The sequence below is a fragment of the Primulina tabacum genome, chromosome 2 (genome assembly GCF_025594145.1).
Source record: "Primulina tabacum isolate GXHZ01 chromosome 2, ASM2559414v2, whole genome shotgun sequence".
NCBI lineage: Eukaryota > Viridiplantae > Streptophyta > Magnoliopsida > Lamiales > Gesneriaceae > Primulina > Primulina tabacum.
The window spans coordinates 1,282,399-1,304,048 of NC_134551.1; the positions used below are offsets into that span (position 1 = coordinate 1,282,399).

General features: G+C 35.9%; 4 protein-coding genes across 8 annotated transcripts; 3 read left to right on the forward strand and 1 right to left on the reverse strand.

Annotated features, from left to right (window-relative positions):
- Positions 1 to 312: 312 nt before the first annotated feature.
- Positions 313 to 5,919, reverse strand: LOC142523073 (mitochondrial Rho GTPase 1-like). Its single transcript, XM_075626715.1, has 14 exons — positions 5,667 to 5,919; positions 5,439 to 5,571; positions 4,883 to 5,026; positions 4,605 to 4,781; positions 4,254 to 4,505; positions 3,922 to 3,990; positions 3,158 to 3,213; positions 2,691 to 2,772; positions 1,943 to 2,154; positions 1,691 to 1,757; positions 1,452 to 1,561; positions 1,090 to 1,240; positions 777 to 963; positions 313 to 674 (listed from the first exon to the last, which is right to left on the reverse strand). The coding sequence occupies exons 1-14, from the start codon at positions 5,870 to 5,872 to the stop codon at positions 601 to 603; spliced, it is 1,920 nt and encodes a 639-aa protein (XP_075482830.1). The 5' UTR covers positions 5,873 to 5,919; the 3' UTR covers positions 313 to 600.
- A 564-nt stretch (positions 5,920 to 6,483) lies between these two features.
- LOC142523080 (pentatricopeptide repeat-containing protein At4g02820, mitochondrial-like) lies at positions 6,484 to 9,717 on the forward strand. 4 transcript variants are annotated; one of them, XM_075626743.1, is made up of 3 exons: positions 6,484 to 6,848; positions 7,898 to 9,247; positions 9,332 to 9,717. In XM_075626743.1, the coding sequence occupies exons 1-2, from the start codon at positions 6,549 to 6,551 to the stop codon at positions 9,149 to 9,151; spliced, it is 1,554 nt and encodes a 517-aa protein (XP_075482858.1). In that variant the 5' UTR covers positions 6,484 to 6,548; the 3' UTR covers positions 9,152 to 9,247; positions 9,332 to 9,717. The 4 variants fall into 4 exon arrangements, with proteins under 4 accessions (XP_075482858.1, XP_075482849.1, XP_075482851.1 ...); XM_075626734.1 differs by having other exon boundaries at positions 9,339 to 9,717; XM_075626736.1 differs by having other exon boundaries at positions 7,898 to 9,241; positions 9,339 to 9,717.
- An 853-nt stretch (positions 9,718 to 10,570) lies between these two features.
- Positions 10,571 to 12,508, forward strand: LOC142537227 (uncharacterized). 2 transcript variants are annotated; one of them, XM_075642779.1, is made up of 5 exons: positions 10,571 to 10,695; positions 10,797 to 10,865; positions 11,256 to 11,433; positions 12,194 to 12,289; positions 12,383 to 12,508. In XM_075642779.1, the coding sequence occupies exons 1-5, from the start codon at positions 10,600 to 10,602 to the stop codon at positions 12,493 to 12,495; spliced, it is 552 nt and encodes a 183-aa protein (XP_075498894.1). In that variant the 5' UTR covers positions 10,571 to 10,599; the 3' UTR covers positions 12,496 to 12,508. The 2 variants fall into 2 exon arrangements, with proteins under 2 accessions (XP_075498894.1, XP_075498893.1); XM_075642778.1 differs by having other exon boundaries at positions 10,587 to 10,695; positions 10,794 to 10,865.
- A 742-nt stretch (positions 12,509 to 13,250) lies between these two features.
- Positions 13,251 to 15,934, forward strand: LOC142523101 (uncharacterized). Its single transcript, XM_075626750.1, has 7 exons — positions 13,251 to 13,615; positions 13,696 to 13,753; positions 14,073 to 14,372; positions 14,475 to 14,523; positions 14,621 to 14,715; positions 14,983 to 15,101; positions 15,605 to 15,934. Exons 1-7 carry the CDS (start codon positions 13,377 to 13,379, stop codon positions 15,663 to 15,665), a joined length of 921 nt encoding a protein of 306 aa, XP_075482865.1. The 5' UTR covers positions 13,251 to 13,376; the 3' UTR covers positions 15,666 to 15,934.
- Positions 15,935 to 21,650: the final 5,716 nt, after the last annotated feature.

Genomic DNA, 21,650 nt, shown 5'->3' on the forward strand with positions numbered 1-21,650 from the left:
ATATGCTGTTACCGTCCAGATCAAACAGATCGCTCCTATTTCAGCCTTTAAATAATTGATTGTGATTCTCAGTTTAGAGATGCAAATGCAATAGAGAAAAGTTCTCAAATCCATCTATACATTTCAATTTTGATTAATTTTTCAGAGATATGTCTGTCGGAAGAACGTAACTTTGGAAAATAAATGAAAATGGAAACAAAAAATTGAAAATCGAAGAAGAATGATTTCAAAAGTTGACGCACTTACTAGTCAATTGGAAAAATAAAATAAAAATTTCCAGTAGTTTAAAATAAGTAAGAAAGAAAGCTCCACTGGAAGGGAAAATGTAATTTATCACACATTGAAACACAAGCTTTCGTGTAAAGTCTTGATAACAGCTACATTATCTGGCAGCAACATAATTTTTTTTAACACTGGCCTTGTAAATAAACAGCGAAGGCTATCAAATGTGAGCATTACCAAGTGGCAAACCAAAATTTAGCCAACAGTCTCCTTATTTACCGAAGAAACCATACTTAAATGAAACATAAATAACCAAAATATAAGTATATAAAATCCATAAAGAAGAGAAGACACATTATTACCAGGAAACTGCTACATCTAACTAGATGCATTCTTTCTAGCAGCATAGACCCGGTATGCCGCCAAACCAATGAAAGTGACAGCAGCTCCAACTGTAAATATTACAAAGTCAAGTTAAAATTATAGAATTCATGTTGAAAAACATCGATGCATATAGTATCGGAGTTTGTAGATGATGAAATTCTCATAATTACCGGAAAGGCACACGAGAGATCTATTAACAAGCTTCCGGCATCGCTTCCGACTGCGGCCAATATCAGTTTCAGGAACACTCAGATGAGGGTGCTCGGCTGCATTTACAATTCTAGAGAACACATTGTTCAAATCTCTTTCTTTCACGCTTATTGGAATCGGCGCATCAATCCCCAAATCAAGGCAAACCTACAGAATTTTTTTTTAAAAAAAATGAATAACCTTGAAACAGTTCTCTCATCTCTTCGCAATTCTGTTCTACATTGTTCAAGCGAACCATCCAGGAAGTTGAGGCCAAAGCAAGTTACTGAGTACCTTAGCTGAATCTTTCATCACCAGGGAACTCGAGTCAAGATCATTCTTTGCTGCAATGAGGAGACACGGCATACAGAAGCCACTTTCTTCCCCTTCCCTAGCTACATTCAGTAGCAGTTCAGATGCTCTTTTAAAAGAATCTTCACTCGAGCTGAAAAAGAAAAATCAACAGCCAGGTGTCATATGAGGTTGATATCCTCGAGACTAATAAGATGCATTTAACTTGGATTGGAAGAAATAGAGGAGGGACTAAAGGAGAGGGGAATGCAACGTAGGTTCCAATTGGAAAAAATTGCATAATTACACTACTAATTGACGGACTCACTAATATAATTAGAAGAAAAGCGGGGTAGTATGCACACCTATCATAAACAAAAACTGCTACATCACAAGCAGCCAAAGATTCCTTGTTTGACAAAAGTTTTTGAACACCATCTTCAGGAATCTCCCTAAGTACTAGAGTTTTCTTACCCTGCAATTAAAACAAAAATCTCATGTAATTAAATGCAAAGTAAAAAAGAAAAGCAAATTCCACATATGCAACAATTGCTATGACAGACCATACTCCAAACAGTGATGTGACAAGATGACTTGTACTCACCGTATGTTGGTCAACCACATTCACAACATACTGCTCGCTTGTAGAGATGTGATTTTCAGAAAAGGGCCTGTTACAGGAAAAACCATCATTCTCGCTGAATATTCTCATCAGAGAAGTAGACAAAATGTGCTCATATATTTACACAAAGCATGCATGAAATAATAGAGTCCAAATACTTGTATTAAAAGAAGCAATTATTCTGGTACAAACTGATTAACTCATCCTCATGCATGTATAGATTTAGAGCCACACCTTCCCAACAACGACGCCAACAATGAAGATTTTCCAGCATTTTTAGGCCCAAATACAAAGCACTGAAAAACATTTCGTTCTGTTTGTTGCAGCTTTCTGTCAACTGCTCTTCTCTTAGTTATGTGGAGAGATGATGCAGCATTGCAGTTGAAGCCAATGTAAATTAAGTTGGCAACACTTCGTGCAGGATCCAGTAATGTCATAAGTGCCCACTACAACACATGTTCCACATAAGTCATAAGCAACAAACAAACAATATCACAAATATTACATCTTCATAAAAATAAATACAGAGAAGTAGGAGTTGATCTACAGTCTTCAACTTTTAGGACAAGTAGAACAATAATGAGAGTAAGATCTAGCAATGAAAACGAAATTTGGGATTTTACATTGTTTAACAAGTGATATTACCAATGAAATTCAGCTAAAAATTTGCACCATCTCGTATCCTAGCGCTTACATACAGGAAAAAGATACAGAGTTACACTTTATCAATGTCCAGAAGCTAACAATCTAAGCGAAGCCTTTGATCAGTCTACAAAACAAAGATTTGTCACATGTTATAATTGTTCAAGCAGCACACAGCTTTAAAAGCCATTTGATAAAAATAAATTTGTAGTTGTTTACAAAAAAATTTCAATAAAAATGCTGTGAATCTTTAGTTTTTTGCAAATAAACCAAATTAAACATAGAAATAAATTTCTAAAAAGCGCAAGTATAATTTTTCCAAACAAGTAACAAAATCCACCTCCGATAGAAATCCAGAAAGGGATAATCCGCGCAACGGTGTTCTTTCAACAGCATCCTTATAAGGAGTTTCATCCCAGGGGCTGAGTTTACACCATGAAACCAAGCAGATAATAAAAATATAAGTGAGAAAGAATAGCTAGCTTATTTATTAGAACACAAGCAGAAGACCATGTGACATATCAAAGAGAAGAAAAAATAGCAAATGACACCTTTCTGATAGATAGACTTGCAAAAATTATAGAGTAAATAAAACCAGCTACCTCTAGATACTTATATTTGTCTCATATGAGACAGAGTTATTCCACAATCAGATTTGTCCAAAACTAGTGTCCCAAGCCAGTTGAATAAATTATGGAATGGAGGAAAATGGTCATCTAGATACATAATTTACCAACCAATCATGCTCGGAATATAATTCAACATAAGTAACACAAAGATGAAAGCATTCTGAAGAATCAAATTCACCTTTCTGGTGCAGTAGAAAATAAATCTTCAAGCTCACTATTCCGAAGAACTCCATCCTAAACATCATGAAGGTTGAGTTTATTCAGAAGTGGATTGAAAATGTTGAAGCAATGCAAATAAAATGAGGGAAAAGTATATTTAAAGACAACAAGTACACAATGAACTGTTTGTTGGTCTAGTTTGAAAACAATATAACCCTTGTGTCACATTCGAAAGAAAGAGCGGAATGATGCACAAAACACCATAAAATTATTCACTTGCCACACTGAATGGCAATTTTCGACCTTTCAACGTGACAGAATCAGATCAAAGGCTAAACATGGTTAGATCAACGCTAAATCAGTAAAAAAAGGTAAAGGAAGTGACAACAGAATCTAATTACATTATGGAGATTATACTGACCTGATTACTACAGATCAAATTATCTAGTGTGCTGTATTTCCACCAACAAAATGTTTTCACTTGGTTCTTCCACCAAAAATATATTTTTTGTATTGTATCCAGCATACACGAGCTGAACATTATATGAAAATCAATTGAGTGTCAACATAAATGGCTCTGGATATATGCAATTGAAAGTCTCTAATTTGCAGCAACAAATTTCATAAAACGGAATCACTTCCTCTTCGTCTACAGCCAAACCAAATACAAATATTTCCCAAGATTTCATTTACATATAAGATGTTAATAATTTCGAGCTTTGTGGCATGAAAAAGCATTAACTATGCAACAGTTAAAAACAACAGTAACTAAATATAGCATACTTTATCATCATCAAATGTGCTGAAAAGGCCCTTCAAAAACTCTATGGCTTCACTTGTTAGTTCAACACTCTGCAAGGACCAAGAAACGCATGAAAAGTAGCACTATCTTTTGACATCCTAGATGATACACTAACACATGAAGACGAGGAATCATAAATCATGAAATTAAGAATATAAAGGCAAATGGTAACAGATTATTAGTCATAATAGTTAATCAACCAATTAATAACGTAAAATTCAAAAATTTAGTTGGAGATTTCCAAATTTAAACCCATTATTTTTCTAATATAAAACGATCTAGTCCGGTTTACATGTAATGCCAAGGGAATTACCTGATCTGGAGCCTTTTTGTTAGGAATTGACAAATAAGAGTCCCTGAGTTTTAATTCATCATCATAACCAAATTGTCTCAGTACGCTCCACGTGGTCTCAATTCGACCTTTCTCAATAAAAAGGGCATGAAGAAACAAAAATCCAGTTAGGGTAAGACCAAGGCCATTGACTCCTTGAGGCAATTTCTCTTGTACAACCCGCTTGACACCCACTATTTCAGCAGGTTGCAATGGAGCATTGAAACATCTAACCTGCTCACCAGCACTACGTGTGAGTCTTTTGAAAAAATATAGATCAGAAGCATTGCTTAAATAACATGAGTAACAAAAGAAAATGCAGTTGAAAACAACCTGAAATTCATTCAATTCGTCATCACTGAGAGCACCATCCATATCATGATCACAAAGGATAAATATCCTCTTCAATGCTCTCATGCATTGAGGTCTCAAAGTCTGAGTTTCCTGATCAAATAGAGGGGCCGTTGGATGGAGGACTGCCTTTTGAGCAAAGTAGAATACTTCTTGAATCTACAACAACTTAAAACCATTGCAATCATCTGAAGATCCTTGTTCTCATAAAAAAATTCTGAAGAACATAAATACAACACAGATTATAATTTATTTCAAACCTGAAGCATGTTAGCCGCAGAACATTCCATGCAAGTTTCGATCTCCCGAAACTGCTGCATGAGGGGAGACATCTCAACACTCAAATTGTACTCCTCATCCCGACGATCTAGTTTGCAACCAACCACGATTACTGGTGCCCTGATCTAGAATAATCATAATTAAAGCACATGAATCAAGTTTTTAACCAGACTAATACTGTCATCAACTATTAAACTTTTGCAAGATTTAAAGGCTATCAGTAGCATTGCTAGCAACAATAATAATATCGGTTTGTTCCAATGATACGCACGTTATTAGAACATGAATATGCTTGATGTTTTAACAAGATGTCAGTACTCAGTATCGCTTGTTTTATCAAGATGCGTGAATATGCTTTATGTTTTAACAATGTGCGTATCATTGGAATAAGCAAATACACATGTACATGTAATACTAAGCAAAAAATAATAATTTTGTTTAACAGATAATTAACTGAACAGGAGATCATCATCATAATATTACCAATACATACACATGGAGAAGTCAAATAATACACTATCGGGATTCAGAGTAAACCTCTAAGCGGCGAAGCTCGTGAAGCCAGAATGAACTGAGGCGATTAAGCGTAGATGGCTGATCGCACGCATAGGTCAGCACTACCGAATCCGCTCGCTTCAGCTCCTCAGCGAGCCTGCCTCTACTCTCCAAACTACATCCATCCAAGAATCAATCCTTAAAAAACTTAAACCGGGATAATTAAACAAGAGAAACTCGGGCACGCGCCAAGGGTGGAAATCGATTAACCTGGATGAGGTGTCGATGATTATGATTGGAACATTATCGGGATAATAATCGGCCGGGAGGCGCGTGGGAGGGAGAACCGGAGGAACATCCTTCCGAAAGGTCTCGGCAGCGACCGCCGCGATGAGGCTCGATTTTCCGGTGCCACGGTCGCCGACGACGACGATCCGGACGCTGCTACGATCCCCGGTTGGACTGACACCTGGCATTGAGTTGTAGATTTTTATTCTGTGTGAAGTATATTGCTGCTACTTAATTGGTCAGATTTGCAAGGAAGGTTTTAATCGAACATTTAATTTTTTTAAAAAATTATTTATTTAAAGCTAATTGAGCAAGCCGAAAAACTATTTTGACGATTTTATAGGTCGTATTTATAAGACGATTATCATATTTAGGTCATTCATGAAAATATATTACTTTTTATGTTAAGAGTATTACTTTTTATTGTGAATATCGGTAGGGTTGACCTGTCTTATCGAAAAAGATCCGTGAGACTATCTCACAAGAGACCTACTCTTTAAATATTTTCGAGAATTCACAAATTTCACTAGATTTTGTTTCTCACAACATCCTCTTATATCTCATACAATTGAGGTGCCTGTGAAGCTATTTTGTAAGTGAAATTCTCAAGTTTTGTCGGAATTTTTTGGGTTGAAATATACATTTTCCAAAATTGATACAATAGAACATCTTTAATGTGGATATATTCATATTATATATGAAATTGATATGTCTGGGCTGCTATTGGACGCCGTCAAGGTTTTTGTCAGAGGCCCAATTAGAAGCTTGCTGGCTCATATTGATCCTGGGCTGGGTTTGTTCCGCCGCCTCAAGCCTTCAATGGGTCTTCAAGCTGTTACTTTCTGACTGACCGCACCGGAAGAAATGCTGCGCCGTTTGGTTCGGAATGCAGTCGCCGCAGCGCGCCAGTTCTCGTCAAAGGCGGTTGACACAGCAGCTCCGGAGGCGGAGCCGCGATCATCGGTAACCAGCTCCACCAAATCCAGCGCTGGCGGAGGCAGGGACACGCTAGGACGGCGACTTTTCGCTCTTGTGTTCGCTAAGCGCAGTGCAGTTATAGCTATTCGGAAATGGAAGGAGGAGGGCCACGTAGTACGCAAGTACGAGCTGAATCGCATTGTTCGGGAGCTTAGAAGGCTTAAGCGCTACAAACACGCTCTCGAGGTTATACAATTGCTAATCGTGTGATACGTATTTTTTGCCTTACAACTTCGTGGTTTAGTGTTCTGAGTAGTTTTCATGCTCTGTTTTCAGTTTAATTTTATTTGTCGCTCCGGAGAGTCCACTTAATTCTGGATTAAATGGTGCCGTTGTTACTTTCTTGAAAAATCATACTTTGAAGTTGGGAAAAAAAATATTTGGGGGTGGCGTTTTCTTCTTTGGCCGTGTACGCTGGACTTTGATTGATTGAGAAATTTTCAGTGAAGATAAACACGAAGTATTAATTGAAATCAATGTCTGCGCAGTACTCCAATCACCGTGGATGACTTCATAGTATATTTATGCGACTTGTTTATGTGTTTTTCTTATTCATACATTTTCTTGATCTATTCATGGAACGGATTATGCATCCAAACGCCACTTCTTTTAAAAAATGTGTTGTTGGTAAGATAAATTTTCTCTATCGAGAGACACTCCAAGTATGACAAAAAATACATGTGCTTTACTGAATAAAATATGCATTTACAGTAAGGTATCAAAAATCCCCTAGCCCAATTGGTTTGTAGGGTACATACCTAATACCAAATGGGGTATTGCGCACTAGGGGTTTTGAACAGGTGATCTCTATCTCCAATAACTTGTTGAAATCTATTTTCCAATGTTTCAAGCTCATGATGATCACGATCATATTTTTTATGCTTAAACACTACCAAACTCCTTTTGTCGCAACATTTATTATATTCAAAAGGTGGGAGGGACTTTCAACAAATTCTCCAATGTCAGATTTGTGTGTGTTTGCATGTTTGTTTTTCTTTCCCGATGCTTCAGTTTCTTATGTTGTGAAATATTGTTATTAAAGTGTTCCATGTCGATTTTTTTGTTTTTTCTAAAGTTGAACAGGTCTAATTTCCCAAATGCGACGGTAATGTTTCCCTAAAGTTTGGTACAACATATTTTCTTATGTCGATTACTTTTTCAGTTATGATGCAATGAGAGATTGCACCTCCACTAAAAAATTCCAAGTCATTATGCTCAACTGTTGAGTTGTCCAGGTTTGTGAATGGATGAGGATGCAGGAAGATATGAAGCTGGTGCCTGGAGACTATGCTGTCCACTTGGATTTGATTACAAAAATTCGGGGTATTAACAGTGCAGAAAAGTTTTTTGAAGATCTCCCTGACAAAATGAGAGACCACACGACTTGTAGTGCCCTTCTCCACAGCTACGTTCAGCACAAGGAGTCTGATAAAGCCGAGGCTCTGATGAAAAAGATGTCGGAACGTGGTTTCTTAAAATACCCTCTTCCGTATAATCACATGATGTCTCTATATATCTCCTCGGGGAAGTTTGAAAAGGTTCAAGGATTGATTCAGGAGCTGAAAAAAACAACTACTCCTGATGTTGTTACGTATAATCTGTTGTTAACTGCTTGCGCATCGCAAGATTTATTGGAAGCCGCCGAAAAGGTTTTTATTGAACTGAACAAATCCAAAATTGAACCAGATTGGTTAACATATAGCACATTGTCCAGCATCTACATCAAGAATTCACTGCAAGAAAAGGCCGAGTCATCATTGAAGGAAATGGAGAAAAGGATCTCTAGAAAAGTTAGAGTTGCTTATGCGTCACTCATTAGTTTACATACCTGTCTGAAAAATAAAAAAGATGTTCTCCGAATATGGAAAATGCTGAAGTCGACCTACTGCAAGCTGAATGATGTAGAGTACACTTGCATTATTTCTTCCTTATTGAAGCTTGAAGAATTCAAAGAGGCTGAGAAGCTTTTCAATGAATGGGAGTCTGTTTCTCCAACCAAAGATTCAAGGGTTCCCAATTTACTTCTTGCTGCTTATGTCAATAACGATCTGATGGAAAAGGCAGAGGCTTTTCATAACCTAATGGTTCAAAAAGACTTTGTACCAGGATATACCACTTGGGAGCTTCTCACTTGGGGTTACTTGAAACAAAGGGAGGTAAAAAAGGTTCTTGATTGTTTCAAAAAAGCAGTTAGTAGTGTTAAAAAATGGGATCCGGATGAAAAACTAGTGCTAGAAGTTTGTAAAATTATTGAAGAATTCGGCAATGTTGAAGATGCAGAAAACTTGATGGATACCCTTAGGATTGTTGGCTATATAAATACTGAGATATACAAGTCTCTTCTTCGAACTTATAAAAGAGTTGGTAAAATGCCACTTATTGTGGCAGAAAGGATGAAGAAAGACAATGCAAGGATGGACGAGGAAACTAGGAGACTTGTACATGAAACAAACAAATTGTGTGTTGGTGAAATTGGGAGTGGTCTTTAAGAATGAAATCGAGGATCAATTTCCTGTCCCTTTCCAGGCCAAAGGCTGAATCGAGATTACGAGTTTGGTGTCAGCTGTTTCTATATCCAGGTATGGGTACATCTGGAGACGATTTTCAAAATATCTTTTTTTAAAGTTATATACCATGTTATTATTCTGAAAGTGCGAGTTTTGATCTAGCAACAAGGAACGAAGGCCGCGTGTGGAGGAGTATGGTTGGAATTATTTCACTTTTTTTTGTGAAATGGTGAACGGAACTGGGGTCTGGGAGTTAAGGAGGCTAAGGAGCAGAGAATGAAATATATTTGCGAGAAGGCTGAAACTTACCACAGATTGGAGGCATCTTTCTAAGTTACTGGGATCACATAGGCAACATTTTGTTTCAACTTTAATGGATAAAATCGTTTTGTATACCTCTAATTGAATTTGGCATGTTTTCTTTTAGTGGTAGTTGTGATCCATGCATGGATACTATCAAATGATCATTTATCAGTGTCATTCGTAATGGCTGAATATCAAATTGATACAACCGGGGATATATTCGAAAAAATATCGAATTTTCGGTATGCTAAAGATTTTGGCATGATACATTAACATATCGAATTTTTCGGTACGATAACGTTATAAAATTTCAAAATTTCGGAATATACTGAATATTGAAATAATATATAAAAATATAAAATATTGTAAACACTTAATTTATAAAATTTTAAAATATAGTTTTTTGGATATAAAATGATATATATTGATATCACATCGAAATCACAGTATGTCATATAATTTCGGTATAATCGATATGTTAGTTATGTGTATCGAAATTTTCAGTACTACGATATGATACAATACGGTATATCATCCTCGATCGGAGAAGTGTGAAAAATAATATTTTGATCAACAAATTAAAACTTTTATTTGTTACTTTAGCTAGCAATCATAAATACATTTAAAGATCATAATCATTAATAATTATTATTGTTTAATATGACGTGTATGTGTTGTGTGTGTAACGTATTATTTGTGTAATATGAACTTTAATAATAATAATTGTCGTCGTTCATCTTAATTTCGAAAAAATAATTCAGGAAGTCAATATAAATTCTAAGTTTGATAAACAATCTTTTGTAAATAAAAAAAGTCACCAAATTGATACAATTTATAGATACGATCAAATCTCTCCAAAAGAGAGAGTAATACCTGAATCGTGTGTAACTAAAAATGCTGCTTTGATCGTAATGTAGTCAAAAGGTAAACTCTTGTCATCAAAAGTTACATTAATGAACGTTGACTAAATATCAGGTAACTTACGTAATTTAGGCAATCTTTTGAGGACAACACGGACATTTCATAAATGGAAAATCGAGATTTCTTTTACCTATTTAATACCGGACGTGGACAATTCTCAGAGCCGAAGCTGTGAATCGATCGATAAGGAATTATTAGGGTGCTTTATGGAGCAGAATAACTATGGTGGGCCCGAGCATGGAGTCCTTCAATGGCTTCCTCCGAAGCATGCGGGAACTAGCTATGGCGCCTTTAACCATAAGGTTACATTCTTTTGTATTCTGCATGCATTATGAGGTTCGGTGATCATGTGTGTGGAAATGTACAGGTTTTTAATGCGCATTTCTTTGTGTTGAAACAGCAGTTGGGATCGGGAGTGGAGGAGGCACCTCCGCGTGGGATGAAACCACCGCCGGTTATTGAATCGGATCTGGTACTTATTCATAGTGTTTTTTAAAATAAATTATCTATAATTTTTACGACATAATTAGCAAAATAACATTCAAATACATTTATAACAATTTTTTTTTTTTTTTTGAAATTTTCCCAACTCCTAACTAGATATATATCAATGCACGAAGTAGAAGAATTGATCGAGTCTTTGACAAAAATGATTTACTATGATATAAATGGTTTGGAAGCTTTACAACGCAACGTTCTATTGATTTTGGCGATCGAAGTTGGTTTTCGACGATTTTTGTTATATGATATCCGATTATTTTGTTTTTGTACATTCGAAAACTATATAAGATTACTTGGCCTTTCGTCGTGCATTTGCACTCTTAAGTTGGAACTGATTGATGTTTGTGGCCTTGATGCATAGTTTACAGACAACTCAAAATCAAGGAGACGCGAAAAAAGAAGAAAAGGGCGAAAATGGGCCCTTGGCGGGCCTGGAATGCAAGCCATCTTCTTATGTTCAGGCCCAATAAGTAGCGGTACCGGGGTTTTCCTTCCCCGAGGTGATGGCCCATATCATAAATCCACCAAAAATAATCCCGGTATTATCTCAGGTCAACTCATTATAAATTTTATGAATTTAAGGGGAAAAGCCACCCCAGCTTTGGGGTGGGCTCCGGCCCGAATTGTTTTTTTGGAACATATATGTATTTTATATATTTAATTTATTTATATATACAATAAAAATTATTTAACTAAGCACATGCTAAAAAATATTATTAAATATAAGTTTTTGATTTTTTTAAGTTTATTCTGTAAATAAAATTATTAGACTAAATTTAACTCAATTTGACTTAACAAATCGACAAAAAAATCAAACATGATATCTGATAAGAAAAAATTATTAGGACATAATTAAATTTTATAAAAAAAAGTTTAATATACTTAAATTACACTCAACATTAACATTAAATATATATACATGCACACGATTAGACGCGGTTGAATAAATAAATGATGTTAATGAGTGAGTGGCAGAGAAATGGAAACGATGAAATACAATAATTCTTCAGGGGGACAAATTTAAAAAAAAACTGTATTCTTATTTTATTAAATCACCTCCCACCCAATTTTTTTGAATAAATTATCGCGAAGTAATAAACACTTTTTTTTCCATATTCAAATACGTCTAAAACATTCTCTCTTATAATATGGTGAAGTTCAAGTTTTTAGATCATTAAAACATGATGTCAACTTTTATTAAAATGCAATAGATTCGAATAATTTAAAGGTGTTGAGATACGAGAACAATTACACCCGATGAAATATAAACCAACTCTATATTTTGTATCTATATTTCAGCTGTGTCTCCTGTTTTGCTTCCTTCTCACATTGTTAAAGCTCTAAATCTTAATGTTCAAGAACTTGGCCAACAAATCATCAATCCTCGATTACCAGGTCATTTATTTTTCCAATAAAAGTATGGGTTTGATTTTATTTTGTGTGATAAAAAGCATTATATTGACAACGACAAAATTTTCATTTATGCAGATGAAACCGAAAATTGCATGAATAAAACTGAAGAAAAATTGGAGAAAACCCCAAACTCGGATAACGTGTGTTTGTCCCCAGAGATCAATCTCCCCGAAGAATGGACGTATTAGCGCTAGCGCACTGGCACTGCCGAGGACAATAATCGAACACGACATATCCCACCTTGATTCAACTTCGGTGTTCATATATGGCTCGTGTGAATTTGAAAATAATTAAATATAATATTTTATATATTATTCATAATAATATAATGGTGAAATATAGTATTTGACCTATGTAATACTGATAAGTTACTCCATATCAATAAATAAAAACAAAATGAATAACTAATTAATCATTTTCTAATTTTATGCTATACTCATATAAGTTTGATGAGGTTCACCTCAATGCAATGACTTTCCTACGCTCGGATATCTAAGTTAGCATGTATAATTTTAATTATTGTCACGCGCAAACATACTTCATTGAGTATTCGTCTAAAATATTGTAAATTTTATTGAAGTATATATAAAAAAAACAAAGCCTTAAAATTAAGATCCTTAAAGATTTTATAGATACATATTTATTATTTAAGATAATATTGTAATAAATAATTGAGACCTTTAATTTATTAAAATATATTTTTCCAAAATATAACTCTCTACCACTTTTATTTTCTTAAAGTATAATAAAATGAAAACTTAAATATAATATTAGATAGAAAAATATTAATTCCAGGTAATTTTATTCTTTATAAGCTTTTACTATATATAAAATTAAGTTTATATTAAGATTTAATTACAAATAATTTATGATTTTCTGAAAATGACTTTTTTCTATATGGGCCAGGAGTTTGGAGGGGTGGTTACCTTGTTGATGGGCCAAATTACAGATAAAAAGGAGAATGGCTGCCCGCCAATACAGATTTTGAAGAGAGCGATTTCCCAATTCGTTTAGCGGAAAAATTCACCATAAGATCGAATCTCCGAAGACGAGGTACGGCGGCTGAGGAATGGAAGAAGGAGTAGGAAGCTCGGAGATGAAGTTCACGAATGTTGGCAGGGAAATTCACCACCAGTTCAAGTTACCGAAGGAGAGAATCGGCGGCACAGCTGTGGACCGAGGAGGAAGCTCGGAGATGCAGTTCATTGATTTCGAGACCGCCGCCGACCTACTGGATGGCTCCGCCATTTTCCACATCGTCTACGACATCCTCGGTTTCATTCTCTTCATGCACCAGCAAATCCCCTCGTAAGTTTCTCACTTATATTGTTAAATGCTAGAATTAGCTAAGTTTTGTGCGTTAATCAACTTCGTTTGCGCTCTGGAAGAGTAATTCAGGATATCACCCGTGAATTTGATGAGTTGCGCGATGAGTATAAAGAATTGGTGAGTGAAATGAATTTATGTTTTTCTTTCTTTTTGCCTATTTTGCTCTTTTTAGACCTTCATTATCGACGTGAGAGAAGTGCAAACTGAAATCAACACTAAAATCAATTGAAGGTTGATTACCTCATATTTTGCTTTGTGGTAGAACAAGTATCAAGTTTAGAGCTTTTGAAATGTCATTTAACGTATTGAGAATTTTTTTAGCTTTTGTAGGTAATTAAAAAATATTTCTTTGGTTATTTTTGAATAAGGAACTTAGTCCAAAAAGAGCCTTTAACTTTCATATCAAGTGTTGAATTCTGGAAGCATGATTAAATAGGAGGCTGAGCTTTTGAAAGATGAGGGGAAACCGATCTCAACAAGGAGAAAGCAAGCAGCAAGAAAGAGGGAGGTGAAAATGGAAATTAAAAGGTTGGAAAAAATGGTGAATTGCATATCTAATCTCAAGACTGCTGTTAAGTCAATGTTTGCCGAAGTTCCAAATGTCGAAAAAATCTCCCTGGTTCTTGGACCTAGTCCTTTAAGGCCTTTACATGTTTATGAATTGTGTTTCGTGAACATAAAGGTTGATGCTGGTGATTTTACTCGAAGTAAAGTTGCTGAATTGCTCTCCAGAAAGGTTTGGATCGATCCATATAGTGGCACTTCAATTATTTTTTTATTGTGAACTTTATGATGGTTTTTTGTTTTTATTTTTTTATGTTTTTATTTTTTGGGGAAGGCAATACGAACTTTGATATCAAGAGGAGCTGGATCGGATTCATATAATGGTAAAGAATAGTAGCCTCCTTTGTTTCTTGAAGTTGTTGAATAAATTAGGTTTGTTGTTGTTCCATGAATGGATTTTTTGTTTGTGTTGTGCTTTAGGTCCCACGAAATTGTTTCTCTTAGTGAAAGCTCCCTCGACCCTGATTTTGCCCCTGCATTTTCTTCCCAAGCGGGAGTTTAAACTAAATAGGAAGGTAAGGGATTCCAATCATTCTTTGCTGTTTCCAGGGCTTTTATGTAATTTACTTTGCTGAGATTTCCGTTGTCATTGACATTCAGTTATCATTATGAAAGAGTCTGCTGATAAGTTTTTGTTCAGGATGACATTTTCCATCACTGACTATCCTGTTAACAATTGGCATGAATAAGATAACATTTTTACATTTGAGGAATGCTTAAACTATAGTTTGTGTAGTTTTCTCGATATGTAAGTGGCTACCTTTTTTCCTTCATCAATACAGGTAATTCCATTTCGTTTAAGATTCAGGGGAAGAGCTTTAGATTTGGACAGGGATGCTCAACCTGATGGCTGTGCTGATTCTGGTGGATTATTGAAGTCTGCTGCAAATGATTTGATCTGGTAATGAATGATTCAAACATTGTAGATTAAACTCCTGACATTTTGTTTTCTTTGATCATCATAAGCTTTTGTGAACTGTTAAGTGGTGCTATGTCACCATATACCGTATCTTTTCTGGTTTCCCTTCCTCATAATCCAAGTAAAGCAAAAAAAGATCTTCAGAAAACTTGAGAGTTCTTAGTTGAAAATAACATTAAGGTGTGGCCCGTCATGAGGCCATCCATCTTCAATAATTTTGAACGAAACGGTGATTAAACTTGAATTATCCACGTCTAAATTCGGACTTTCATCTGAACCGTCACCATTTATAGTTTCTATATGAGATTCATGGATTGTAAACAAACTTGTTTCAGATAACTAATTTCCACGTGTTTGGTGCGGAGCACACATAGTAGAAAACTGTCCAAACTATTGATAGCAGACCTCTCTAAATAAGAGAAGTTCATCAATGGCTTTAAGCTTCAATGAAGGATTTTTACGAGCAAAATTTAACTTTATTGCAGGTTTCAATGTAGACACACAATAAAGGGCTTGGCTTGCGGAGTGTTGTCTCCGGAAGAATGATTACATAAGGACGGCTAAGTACCTCTGCTTCCATTGGAAAGGTGAGTTTCGCGACGATTCAAATTCGGGAAAGAGTTGAGTGCAGTTGATTTTCTTATTGCTTCTGTAAATTTCATCATCGATTTATTTGGTGTAGCTTATTTCGGGTAATGTTTTATGCCGTGATCATACATTCAAAGCTAAACTTCTGCAGAAGTTGAACCAGCATGGCATGTATTTGACAATAAGTTTGTTGTTGACTTTTGGAATCAAATTTGAAATTTCAATAGACTTCATATTTTAACCAACACTCCCTTCAAGTTCACTTTATGGCATTAGAGAGAATAACAGATTGAATTGAATTATATTACTGTTCTTCTGCCACGCTTTTTAATGGTAAATTTACATCACCGAAATTTCCCCGCATTCAATTTCGAAATGCAAGTTCTATATGATATTTGCGATTATGTATATAAGGAGGAATATAAGTTTTTAATTTCTAAGTCTGAACTAAATATTGGAACTGTCTTTAAATAAGGAACCGAGACTAAAATTAAAATTATGTGGGAAATTTTTAAGTTGTAAGGTGTTGAAGTATGTATGTACAGATGACTTAATTAATGAATTATATTTTGCCAACTTTATTCTTTTTTAAAAAATTAAATAAATATCCATATTCTTTTTCTAATGTAGATGTAGCTAAATAATGAGAAAATGATTTTTTTGTCCATTAATTTATCAAAACCGAACTGCTTAGACAATATATACACACGATTACATATTACTTTGGTCATGGTTCATATTGTGAAACCGAAACCGAAACCGACATTTCCGAAAGATGGTTCTGATTTCGTTTTTAAGAGAGTTTCGGATTATTTAAGGAACACCATGGCCGGGTCTGGCAATATAGCATGTGTCTTTTTCAGCTTCCACTGTGGATCGTACTATATATTTAATCATTTTTCACCCTCGATCCCCTTCTCTATTTTATTTGTTACACAATAAGTTTGCCAGCACCTCTTAAAGCAATGTTACAAAATTCCATCCGTGGAATTTATTATCAAAACTTTACAGTACTGACAAATTCATTGTGCATTCGAACATTGTCTTCCATTTAACAATCTGAATATATATATATTGAAAGGAATTGTTGCTCATAAACGTACAGGAAATTAATTAAACTATTATAATGTGTGTATCAGAAGTTAGTGTTGTGCTCTGGTGTTGTTAACACGAGTACACAACATGCAGCGAAAATTAAGTATTTAACACACAAATATAACTTTAATAAATTAACACCAGATTTAAATTATGCACAAGTACGAATACTTGTGCGATATCTCATGGCAAAAAATTCACTAGAAAAATTATGTAAATCGTTTACACCAAAACAATACTAGTGCGAAAACAAAACCAAATTCCTTGACACTCCAAGGAATTAAAAATACATCAAAATAAACCACATAAAGACTAGATGCATAAAACAAAAAGCGTGTTACTTAAAACCAAACGAAGACACTCTTCGATCAACACTCTGCGTCAGTGTTGTTCTTGAGTGTTGGCAACACCAATCGGCAACACGGCAAAGTCTGTGACTCAATCACACAAAATCTTCAACATTAAAAATATTCTTCAGTAATCTCTGTAAAAGGACTATGCACTAAGTCCACGAAAAACCACGCAGAGATCACACACGAGAAAGCTCACGAAGACACAAAAGAACACTCTTCCTACAACCCCACGAAAATCTTTTCTCTCTCAAAACTTCTTTTCTCTCGAAAGCATATTCTCTCTCCAAGTCTCTGAAAAGTCTCTGGAATCACACAAATCTTTTCTCTCCCCTCTCCACCCTTGTACGTTTTGTGAAGCTCACTTATTTATATTCCTTGCTTGACCTAGAAAAAAGTCCTAGAAAATATAGAAATAATATTTTCATTAGTCATAAAACACTTTCAAACAAGAATAAAATATCTTGGAGATAAAAATCATATTAAAAACAAATCATATAATATCTATAAATAAATCAATCAGGATCTTATCATCTAGAAATAAATCAAGCAAAAGATTATAATCTAGAAATAAATCAAATAAAATCTTTTAGTCTAGAAAGACAAAATCTTAAATTGATAATATCAATTTAATAAAATAATAAAGGAATAAAATATTCATTTCAATTTCTCCCTTTTTGCCTTTCTGGACAAAACATCCAAAAATGATAATCTTGGTAAGCATCGCAATCAGTTAAGATGTAAAATTCAGGATGTTAGATTTTATCATGATAATATTTTTGTACCAAGATTTGCGAGATTTTCGGAATTTGTGATGTAGCATTTTTTTGGAACTCAAGAATTTAAATAATATCGTGTATATTTTTTCGGAATTTGAGATATGCAGAATTATACCGGATATAGATATAAGATTTGATATACCTGGATAAAGATTTAAGCAAGAAGATAACCCAATCTTGGAACTAAAAATCTTGAGGATTTTATCATGGGATTTTCGAAAATAATATTGAAAGAATATTAGGGAATTTTCGAAAATCATAGATAAAGGGAAAAGTCTATACGATAAATGCAGCTTGAGAAAGATTTAACTACCAGGATTTTAGGAAAATAATCAAAATCTTATTTGTGGAAATATACTACTAAATTTCGGGTTTAAGTCAGCAAATTTTTGGGATTTAAGAAATATAATTTTTATTATTTTAGGAAATAAAAAGTCTACCGAATATTGGGAATTAGACACAAAAGTCGAAATTTTGCAGGCTGGGCAAAGCATAAATTTCGAAATTTATCCTTGGGATACATACATGAATTTCGAAATTTAGGTCTAGGATAAAGAATAAAATTTAGATTTGATCACGATTTTAGATGAAGATTTGATTCAAGTTTAAACGCGCGGAGGACATCTATCGAGATAGCAGTCAACCCCTATAAATAGGAGGGCCTATAACTCGAAAATTCACACCATTTTTACTCCAAATTTTCGAGCTCCTCTCCTAGTTTTCTTAGGATTTTCGAGAGCTTGCTCTCTCAGTGTGCGAAGAAGCGAAGCGCTGCTGCAGTCCAACCCCGAAGCTAGGGTTCGAAATTTTCAGTGCAGGATTCCCCTCTATTCACGTTTTTCTACGATATCTAAGGTAAGTGGGCTTGTTTTAAATGTGTAATTTCGGTGTATGCATCTTCGTATTTTCGAAATTTCGGTCGAGTACAATTCTTCTTCTACCCCTTCTGGCTACGATTTGTGCATGAGTTTTATGTTGACACTGTGAGGATTCAACTTGATATGGGAGGGAATCCCAACTATGATATGACCCTCATACGGTGGGGATATAACCGATCCGGCCTCGCCCCCTTAGAGGAATAAAAATTAGGGACTGACGTCAGTAAACCATTGAAAGTAGAGGAATCTCAGTGTCAGGTCAAGGATACGAATGTGGTATGAGTCAATTTATGCATGGTGTGTGGTGTGTGTACGTATTTCGAATTTTATATGCATGTTGTTGTGTACTCGAACGGCCCCCACTTGGTGAGTGTTTTCCAAAATACTCACCCCTTACAACCTTCCCAGATAAATCCGAAGATAAGTCTGAGGAACAAGTTGAGGAAGAAGAGTCGGATCAATTTTGGGGCTGATGAATTTATTTAAATTTCGAGAATTTTGCTGCAAGGATTTAAGAATTTTAGTAGGTTTATTTTAATTGTAAACGCTTCCGCAATTTATTCAATTTATTCAGTTGTAAAGACAATGGTTGTTTTTGCGAATTTATGAAATAAACTGGTTTCGGTTTATACTGTGCTACGAGGCTGGTTGTTTTTCGATTGTGTGATTGATGAACAACGCCGGTGTCAAATCCCGAGTTTCGAGGCGTGACATTTAAGTGGTATCAGAGCCGCCAGGTTCAAAATCCGAGTGGAAGAATCGAGTTTCAAAAAAAAAAAAAAAATTCGGATTTCGGCCAAACAGCACCTTACGTGCGCCGCCGAGCTTTTCCGCCGATTCCGGCCGCTTCCGGTAACGTGTGTTCGATTAGAGACCAGTTCCGAAATCTTCTCGACGAAACGAACAATAGCCCTCAACCAATTTCAGATTTAGTGTTCGGGTGAAGCCGTAATTTCAGATCTAAGAACTAGGGCGTTTAAACCCTAAACGCCGAATTTTGTTTTATCCAATTACCCTACCAATACTACTCCGATTTTAAATTAATTTTACACAAACGATACACAATCCATGGGTAACGTTTCTCAACAATCAATTTTTGGATTGGATCAACCAATCGTAAACGCCCAAATTCGAGATAGTTAGCGAGTTGCGCGAATTTTTCCGGCCAAATTAGGTAACTTCCGACCAATTCTGGCCGTGACATCGCCGGTTCTGAGACCCTGACCTCTTCTCCAACGCGCGCTTTTACTCCGACCGTACTCCGGCGAGTCAACCCGGCGAGTCCACTCGGCCGAATCATCGAGTCAACCCGCCAGCTTTAACCTCCTATTTTCGGAAATTTTCGAAAAATACATATAAATTTCGATACCTTGCTCTATTAGTTCTTGATATTTATTTTATCCTATTTTTGATATTCTGAGCGTTTCATTTCTTTATTGTTTCAGGAAATGACTCGTTTTCGTGTCACTGCTCGTAAGAAAGTAACCCCGATTACCCATAGGGAGACTATTCAGTTGGATTACCACCAGCATCGCACACGCGCTCAGGCTGCTATACATTTAAAGGAATTGGCTATAGGACACCAGGATAGGACTATCAGGAGACTGAGAGCTAGTAATCTTGAGAGGAGACAACAAGTGGAAAATCTGACTACCAAACTGGAGACAGCAGAGAAAAGAATTGACGAAGTCTTCCAAATGTTCGAGCTCGTTAAAGAACATAACTGCGAACTGCGAGAGTCATTACAAATAACGATGAGTCAAGCCAAGCAAGCTAAGGAGGAAGTGGATAGATGCACCATAGAACTGTCTGAAGCCCGTCAAGCCCGGCTGAGGGATAAGAAAAAAATTGAAGAATCCTGGAATGTGATCATGCAATTATCTGAGAATAACCAAAGGCTATCCAAGGAGGTAGACGAGAGGAAAGCAAAGGAGAAGGAGCTCATCCAGAAGAATGAAACAAACTGCGCACACGCAAGAAATGAATTGAATGACGCGATAGGAAAGATTCTGACCCACAGGGAACATATTGCTGAGTTGGAATCGGAAAATCATAGCCTTCAGATGCAGCTGGCAGATTTCATAGACCCAGAGATGCCTGATGACCCCGAGGAGGAAGAAGCCCCACCTGATGTGGCAGTGGGAAATGGCGAGATAGCAGATTAGAACGTTTAGTGGACCATTTCTTTTTGTAGTATTTCCGTTGTTGCTACATTTTCTTTTCTTCAGTACATTTATTTATTTAGATTGGTCATGTTCATTTATTTTTCTGTTTGAGAAATCAATGAAATATTTTATTTGTTCCATTGATTTCAATTTAGTTCTGCGCAATCTATTGCATGAACCTACTCGTACAAATTTTTAGAACTTGCGAATATAGGAAAATGGCCGGCAGACCCCCAAGGCAAAACCGCAACCCGCGTTACGCTAATGCCGATCGCGAAGAGAGACAGGAGAATCGACAGGAGAATGGACCACCGCCTGCAGTTAATCTAAGCCAAGCTGATCTTATGGCCATAGCCACCATAGTGGCCACGACACTGCAAGGGTTGGGAAACCCAAATGCCAATCAACCACCTCCACCACCACCACCGAACGGAATCAAATTTCATTACGAGTCCCTTCGTAAGAACAGATATCCGATATTCAGAGGGGACGTTGATCCCGAAGTTGGCTAAAGAGTGTCGAAACTCAGTTAAGGCTTTTGGAAGTTCCAGAGGCACTCAAAGTGGAGGTGATTGTGCCTTTCCTGGAAGACAGAGCAGCTAAATGGTGGGAAGAAGTCTCGCCAGCCATGATCGCTGCTGGACCAATCACATGGCGAAACTTCCGAGAAACATTT